Raw genomic sequence first — 9,009 nt, forward strand, 5'->3', positions numbered from 1 at the left:
AGTACCTACATTCAAATTTTTCATCTCAAAATGTAAAATAATGAAAGGAAATGTTTGAGTCCAAATACACTACAAACTGATGTATGTACTTCTAGCATTAGCAGTTTTTCTTAGGGTAAACTCCATTATCTTGGAGATAATTAACTTTAAATAAAGTAAATACCACAATTTTGCGTAAGACCCTAGGGTTTGTATATATTTTATCGTTTTTTCTTTCACTAATTCCGCCAGAGGGCGCAGCTCTTGTTTTCTCACATCATCTCAAATATTGCATATCTTTCTATATTATCCGTCAATGGTTTTATGGTTTTCTTTTCCCGTTCATTCATAGTGCAAATTTTTTTCCACGATTTCATAAATTTATGTTTGATGTGAACACACTGGATGAGACTGACTTTTTAAGAAAATGATCGAGTCGTGCCCAAAAAAGCGTATGGCCCTAGGAATATCAGTTTTAGGGATGTAAGTATTTGTGTCAAATATTTCTACGTGTATAACCTCAAATAAGCTTATTGTAGATTAACAGTACTCGTCTTAATTATTGAATCTCATTGGACTGAAAGTAACAAGCACATAAGAAAACAGAACTTCGTCGTTGAGCAGAATTCTTCATGCTCGGAGAAAGAGAAATACGAAGTGATTAAGGACTGCGAACCCTGTTCAGGTTAGTTTTTACTTTGAGTGTGTAAGTGGAATCCGATAAGATTGTCTTCATTTTAGATTTTGAGCTGCGCAGCAAAACTACTGGGGTTTGTATTCATACCCACTACAAGGAAGTCCTGAAATGTGCCAATGGTGAGACTGTAACACGTAGTTGTGACCGAGCTGCATTTTACGACGAACAAACGTTTTGGAGGTTTCAAGGGTGTATGTTTGTTGCAAGTATTTTCTCCACGCTGTGTGTGATTTCAAGGAAGAAAGTTTTGAACAAGCGGATGTTGCAGAGGGTTCAACGACAGTTGGCGAATTGTGTATAAAAAGGTACGGAAGTGTTTTGTATATTTTTTAAAATAATTATTAAACATTTTTTAAGATCTCCATATTCCTGGGTACAATGGACTGTCTCTTCATCAAAGTTTATGAGGATTTGGCGAATAGTTCCGTTGGTATCGAAACTCTCATAACGCTTTTCATTTACAAATTAATTGATACAGAAAAAGTACAGCTAGTCATTCAGTTTTGTTCACAAGTTCCATCCGAACCTACAGTAATCGTTGATCTGTCTAACATTAACTATAAATCATTGACGAGTTTACCAGAAGTAACGTCTTGTTGTGTTTGGCCTATAATAGTTAGTAAGAAAAATGTCGCCGCCGGGCTGTGCTCCGTAGCGAGACTTTTGGTAAAGAAAAGTGAGAAAACCCAAGTTAGAGCGTTACTGGGTTTTAGGGAAGCGTGTCTCTTAGCATGTTCGGAGAGTTCGGTCTGGACGAGGTTTTGCGAGGTGGACGCCATTTCCACAGCAAAAAAATTGATCCTCGATGAATATTTTGTGGACCGCAAGTTCTACCTGCCGGAAGACGTGGCACGGTTCGAGTTCCACATGTCCAAACCCGTTAGAATGCACAACGTTTACAAAGCTGCGAGGGAGAGGAATAACGATAAAGATATAAATTCGAGCATACCGATCCAAGAACTGAATTTAACTCACTCGTACGGCGAAGGAATGACGATGACGTTAGCCGATGTTATTTTGTTTCCTTGTTACAAGATTTTCTTTAGTAAGTGTCCGCTTGATTTGCTTCGAGATAAGATCCCTTTAACGATTGAGTGGTTTCGACGAATGGAGCGGTGCGATTTACCTACATTGAAATTTATGTTAACGTCGACTACGATAAAAACGAATGAAATCGTGGAGCCTCGTTTTGCGAAGCACAGCTTGTACACTGCGGATCCGAGTAGATACCGACCCGAGAAACGAATTTATACGAAACAAAACGACATCGACGTGGCTGTGAAAGCAGTGAGTCCGTTAGAGAACGAAATCGTTAATGAAATTTTACCGTTCGGGCACGACTTAGCTTTCGATTGGTCCGAAATACCGCTAGAAGCGAACCCTAGCGGTGGCGCCTTGCCCGAAAAACGAGCGAAACGCAAGCAGGAGCAACTAGAAAACCTCGTGAAAGCCGTTGTTAAAATCGCCGGAAATAAACGGTACAGAATCGTGGATTTTTGTAGCGGCAGCGGACATCTGGGTATCCTTCTGGCGGTGTTACTTCCGAATTGTGACGTGGTGCTAGTCGAGAACAAGGAATGTTCGCTTTCGAGGGCGAGGGAAAGGGTGGCCAAGCTCGAACTGGGAAACGTTATCGCCGTTCAGTCAAATCTCGATTACTTCTGTGGCGATTTCGATATCGGCGTAACGTTACACGCCTGCGGCGTCGCCACCGACTTGGTGATTCAGAACTGCGTCGAAAAAAATGCTCATTTCGTGGTTTGTCCGTGTTGTTACGGCGGAATTAAGGATTGTCACCACCTGAAGTACCCCCGGAGTAAACAGTTCCAGAAGCTGGATTTAGGGTATAAAAATTACTTGAGCCTGGCGCATGCTGCGGATCAAACTCACGAGGCGGATAACGCGAAAACGAAGCAGGGTTACCTGTGCATGGATATTGTCGATACGGACAGGAGGTTGTTCGCTCAGAGTTGTGATTATAAGGTACATTTAGGGAAATTGCAACCCACTAGTTGTACAAATAAAAATAATTTGCTGATCGGGTTGTACAGAGGGAAAGAGTGAATTATATTTTGTAATGTGTAATAATGTTATTGACAGTAATTTTTTTTAAATAAAAACTTAAAAATGTTTCTGGTTTTTAAATTAATCGGCGAAGTTATGATTTTTCAAATTACATATTATAAAGAAAACGTACATAATTCTTTTGTATCTGCTCTGTATAGGCAACCTGTAATTCACCATGGCTGTATGGAGAATAGCATACCTATACTGTTTTCATTTCGTCTGCTCCACTAATCTCTGTAATAGATGGATTTTGGCTGCATTGATACTATAATCACGCAGTGATAATATTAAAAATCTCTTGGAAGTAAATAATTAATTTTAGCACGCAAAATAAACGTTTTAAACTGTTTTTTCTGCTCCGCTAGTTCAGGACGTCATTTAGTGCGAGAAAAAGGAATATGAATCTTAACCCAGTCTTAGTCCTAAGGAGATTTTAACGTCTGTCCTTGAAAGTGTATTGTTAACTACAGGATATAACATGAATACGATAGTTTTTGGAATATTTTTTAATTTTCATATTTATTTTATTTATTTATGTAGAAATTACAATATCCAACGGGACAAAAAGTCGCAATTACAAGATAAGGTAAAACATAAAACGTTAACAAAATTAAAAAAAAAGGCAAACTAACATTAAATATAAAAATATAAGTACTAGACAAAATAGAGTGATCAAAATATAAAATCCAGAGAAAAGAACTTAAGTGTTAATAAAAATATAAGAACTACACAAAATAGAGCAAAATATAAAATCCAGACAAAAGATCTAATAATAACAGACAAATAAAATAAATAAATTAACATATACAATATAAGGATTACATTCTTGGTAGCCTCACGAATTGCATGTCAGTTCTGTCATAAATAAACGAGTTTATTTTTCTGAAAAAGTTGAAATTATTTGCTTGATCTTTTTCTAGAAGTAATGCGCGCCATTTTTTGCATAAAACTTGCGATTTTCATGAACCAGCATCAATGTGCAATCAAGTTGGCTGAACTTTTCAAAGCATTAATTAGACCATATTGTAACAGAGATCCATGGTATACAAGTTATATTCAACCAGTAATGCAAATGTCTTGTAAGAAGAATAATATAAGCACGATTGTCGGTTCTAATTTGTGTAAGTCAGGATCGTACTTACATAAATTTTATTAAGCTTATAAAAAAGACACAACGAGGTAAAATCTAAAGTACCTACAGCTTATTTTCAATCATTTCCTAGTGTCATATTTATGTGATTGTAATGTTCAGGCAAATGTAAAGAATAATCGTACTTTATCGACAGACGTGAAAGATTATGTGCATTATAACTTATAAGATAAACCTAAGTACCGGATTTTACCATTTTTTATGCCATTGTGGCATATTTTGAATTATTATTTACATTAAATTGTAAATTACTGTTCTGAACATAAGATACGAGACAAGAATAATATAAAAACTGTGATTTTAGCTACCGTATTATTTAAATATACAGGGTGTTCCGAAATTCATGCAACAAAATTTGGTCATAGATTCTTAAGACAAATTTAGGGGACAGTATTTTTTCTTTTTGCCAACTGGCCCCCTCTTTCGGAGTTACAGCCCCCTAAAATCTGCTCCTAAGAAGTCTTTTTTTATATCTCAAAACCACGTTGTACGAGAATCACTAAATTTGGTATACAGGGGTTTTATGACATGTGGAATCTCACAGTGCTACGCTTTTTGGCGAGAAACCCCCTTAAGACACATTTTCTTGGGCCCCCTTGTCTTTGGAACCAGAAAAATTTGGTCGCATATTTAAATTTCTTAAAAATTATCAGTCCACTAGAAAGCCATTAAATTTATAAACTTTTTGTCTATATTTTTTTCGTAAAACGCAATGTTTTTGAGGAAAATGGCGTATCACGATATGCATTCGATCACATTTTGACATTTTTCTCAAAAACATTTTACGAAAAAAGTATAAAGAGACAAAAAGTTTCTAAATTTAATGGCTTTCTAGTGGACTGATAATTTTTAAGAAATTTAAATATGCGACCAAATTTTTTTGGCTCCAAAGACAAGGGGGCCCACGAAAAATTATCTTAAGGGTGTTTCCCGACAAAAAACATAGCACCATCAGATTCCACATGCCATAAAACCCCTGTGTACCAAATTTAGTGATTCTTGCACAACAAGGTTCTGAGATATAAAAAATAGATTATTCTTAGGGGCGGGCCTCAAGGGGCTGTAACTCCGAAAGAGGGGGCCACTTGGCAAAAATAAAAAATACGGGTCCCCTAAATTTGTCTTGAGAATCTGTGACCAAATTTTGTTGCATGAATTTCGGGACACCCTGTATTGCACAACTGTACATGGGCGTAGCCAAGTGGCGACAGAGGGGTGTCCCCCCCTATTGTTGCTGCAGGCTACAAGTTTCAAAAAGTGGTTAGGTTTTGAAATTTTAAATCGGTAGGTCGCTGATTACGTGACGTTTTTTGTATGTATGCATCCAGTGAACAATAATTTGCAATTATCCCGCCATCGAAATTTCAAAGAATATTCTGCCAAGATACTAAAAATAAATAAAAACTTATTTTAGACTGAAATATACATCTATATTTTTGAATATATAGATTATAATGAAATATACATGTATTTTTTGCAGATGTACCTAATTATAAAATTATAAATGAGAATATAATTTATATATTTAAAAAATATACTCAAAGCAACATTAAAAATAGTTAAATTTTAAAAGTAAAAAAAGAACCTATATGATTTTTAGTCCGAGCTTTCCCTGTTTCCCTAGAGGCTTGCAAATTTCCTTAGAGTTGGCAACCTCGGGACTGGTTCTGTTGACGAAAATGAAGCCCGACTGTGATATTTTTTACTTAGAACACTGTATGGTATTAAAATAGTAAAGAATTATCATAGAAAGTGTTAGAAATAATGTAGTAAAACGATGAATAAATAACTCAGAACTAGAATCAGAAACCAATAATTGCATTTCTTTCCGACTTGAGGATTAATGTGGCAACGTCGCAATTAGTTGACAGCAAGGAGGGAATACATTTGAAAGACTTGATAAAAACGAAATTTATTTCAAACATATACATTTTTCGTAAGTCCCATGTACATTGTTATCAACAATAAATTATCCACAACATATTATTTTTTGTAATGTTTTTAAAAAAACTAGATTAATTAAAAAAGGCTGTGATATATTTATTTATTGGAATAAAAAATAAAGTTAATAAATCCTTTTTATATAGTTAACGGTTTATAAAAACATCGTAATCATTACCCAGCAATATTTAGGGTTACATAAAGTTTTCTTTACTTGATTAATATAATTAGTAACACTTGAGATAAAAACATTTGTACAGAATAACAAAGGAACATAAATATTTCTCAGCAAACTTTATATCTAAAAAATTAGTTATAGTTGCAAAACTTTTGTAACATTAATAAAATAGAGATTAAAAACACGAACAGTGAGTAGTAATGTAATTTCTATCACAGAACCTTCAAAATTGCATCCAACATTTTCTTTGACTTGGACGAGAGATGGGCGCGAGTGTCATTTATTTCTTTAGAACTAAATTAACATAATTCTCGTTGTTTTATCAGTTCACATGATTTACGGATTTTAAATAAAGGATACAAATCTTCGCGAAGATAATACGATATATTTTCTATATATATAATAATTATATTGTGTATATACACACAATACATTTTTGAACGCGTACGCATCTTTACCCGAATTTGACGCGTACAACTGCACTCGATTATTAGCGCTGTTGCCACATCTACATAGTGTATATGCGTTCATTAAATATAATTTAAAACTACTTAAATATGATACTTTTATGTTGTTAATTTTCAATATGTATGTTATGTGCATATTGAGTAGATTTCTTTGCCATATATATAATGTTTAGCGCAAATAATTTCAATAGAATTTAATTTTTTCAAGTTGGTAGCGGATTTTAGTCCCATAAGAAAAGCATAGGACCCCCCTGCGATCCTCACTTCCCTCGGACCCCGATATACCTCCTTAAGCTAAGAAAATATTGAATTGGAAATTTTTTATAAAATATTTTATTTACTTAAACTTTAATTTTGAAAATTAATACACTACTTTATTTTTTTAAAAAGCAATTGTAATAAATGAGTACAAATATTTGTTGATAAGAGAATTTAAATTTCTTCTCTTTCGTTTCGAGTCCCGCACACTTGATTACTAGATTAGGCATCCGTCATCGCTTTCCGACAAAGAATTTCTAATTGATATGGGGAAGGGACGGTATATTATTATTTCACGTAATATTTGGAAATTGACTGTATAACGTACCACATAAACCCATATTCCTATAAAAGGCCTCTAGGGCAGTCAATTCTGTATTCTAATGCTGTACATATCAACCGGCGGCACATCGCCGTGTCTTCACAATTTAATGCGCGACATAAAACGCTTTGATCTCGATCAAACCGTGTGTACACGTCGGTGAGGTTGTGGGTGGATGGGCGCTCCCTAAATAGAGACTTTATTACCTTTTATGCCCGTTTAGTTACGTTATACCGTCGCTATTTGTGGATCCAGAGCCATGACCGTTAGCCAAGCGATAATTTATGTTCATTGATTAGTGCCGTGTCGAATAAGGTTTCAATTTGATAAAATTTTAACAGGGCATTCCTCGGCAGCGACACGTGCTGGCAAGCCTGCAATTAGATCCCTCGGCGAGGTTGTTAAGATCAAAGGGAAACCATGATGATTTTTTTCATAAATGTCACATAGGACAGAGAAAAATGTCTTAAAAATGTATAAAGAATTATATATTCGCTTTTCCTATTAAAAAAAGACCAGTAATGACAATTATTCAATTTTTTCTATTATTTCTTCGATTTAACGCACCTTTTCCGAGTTATAAATACTTTTTTATTCAATGATGTCGCACACCGTTTGTCCCGATTTTTTTTTCGACATGAGGACTTCGGACGTTTTTCACTCAATCACCAATCAGAACTATGGGAGATTTTTTGATATTTTAATATTTTAATGATTTTTTTACTTTAAACATATTTTTTATGCCAGCAAATTTTAAAGTCAAAAGAAATAAAGGAAAAGTCGTACGTTTGTATTTCAAGTTTTTTCTATCTTTAATTTACTAAACCTAGAAGTGGACGTCAAAATACAAAAAAAAAAACAGTACCTACATTCCGCGACGTACTAATAACCCAACTTGCATATTAAATAAATTTATCATCATCAAATATTAAAAAAATATATATTACAAGCTATTTACAATATCATTACAAATTTTTTTTATTTGGAAATATATTTTCTGCAGTATTTCAATACCAAAAAATGAAAATAGTAGGTAGCTAATTAACGAAATTATGATTAAATAACCTAACTGTGACACCGCTGCAGAATATCATCTGAAACTGCATAGGTATTCTTTGATTCTTTAAAACATTTTTATCAATACCTACATCATACATTTAAGTAAATACGATATGGCAAAAAATAGACATTGATTAAAAAGTGCACAAAATAAATCCGTAAGTACGACTGGCAACATTGCCAAAGTGTTGTTTATATGTTGCTAGGATACGCGTAGGAATGCGGGCCGCTGCATTTGATTCTTCCTAAAATTCTGTTGGTGTGTACTCTATCGGCACTTCGGAAATTTAAAATTGCTGGCATATTCCAGTAGCGGTCTGGGGTGATAACTATTTTGTCTGTTGTCTGTGATAAGACTAAGATAAGACTAACTAATAATTTACGAATCCTTTTGTTAAAGACGCGCCCAAATAACGATCACAATTCAAAATATTGCATTTACGGTAAACCTTTTGAATGCAATAAACATTATGTTGGAGAGACCTTTCGATCTGTCAAGTTAGTGTGGGAACTTGGATTTTTGTTGAAATGAAGCATGTAATAATAGAACAAGTATCATCAGTTCAGAAAACGAAAACAGATCGATTTTCGACACGTTAACAACTTTCTGAGGTGTGCAATATACAGTGACTTGTATTTTGTATTTCTATATGTACCTACATAGTGCACTTCAATAAGTCGCTGATGTTTCAAAAACCAATCTGTTTTTGTTATCAGAACATGTTAAAACAGTTTGAAACAATGTGTATTTTCTACATTTGTCTGCTTTTTTTCAGTGTGGGATTTTTGGTGAGGCAGAATTATTGAATGAATGAAATAAATAAAGAAAAAAAAAACAGTTATTTTAATTTCAATGAATTCTGTTATTGCTTTTATTATTGTTATTAATAC

General features: G+C 34.1%; 1 protein-coding gene across 1 annotated transcript; it reads left to right on the top strand.

Annotated features, from left to right (window-relative positions):
• Positions 1-884: 884 nt before the first annotated feature.
• On the top strand, positions 885-2,808 carry LOC108907764 (glutathione S-transferase C-terminal domain-containing protein homolog). Its single transcript, XM_018711560.1, has 2 exons — positions 885-981; positions 1,034-2,808. Exon 2 carries the CDS (start codon positions 1,055-1,057, stop codon positions 2,738-2,740), a length of 1,686 nt encoding a protein of 561 aa, XP_018567076.1. The 5' UTR covers positions 885-981; positions 1,034-1,054; the 3' UTR covers positions 2,741-2,808.
• The last annotated feature ends 6,201 nt before the right edge of the window (positions 2,809-9,009 follow it).

Source organism: Anoplophora glabripennis, unplaced genomic scaffold, assembly GCF_000390285.2.
Source record: "Anoplophora glabripennis isolate ALB-LARVAE unplaced genomic scaffold, Agla_2.0 scaffold11, whole genome shotgun sequence".
NCBI classification, from domain to species: domain Eukaryota; kingdom Metazoa; phylum Arthropoda; class Insecta; order Coleoptera; family Cerambycidae; genus Anoplophora; species Anoplophora glabripennis.

Excerpts from the sequence above, each read along its gene's own strand:
- LOC108907764 (XM_018711560.1), top strand. The coding sequence starts at position 1,055 with ATGGACTGTCTCTTCATCAAAGTTTATGAGGATTTGGCGAATAGTTCC.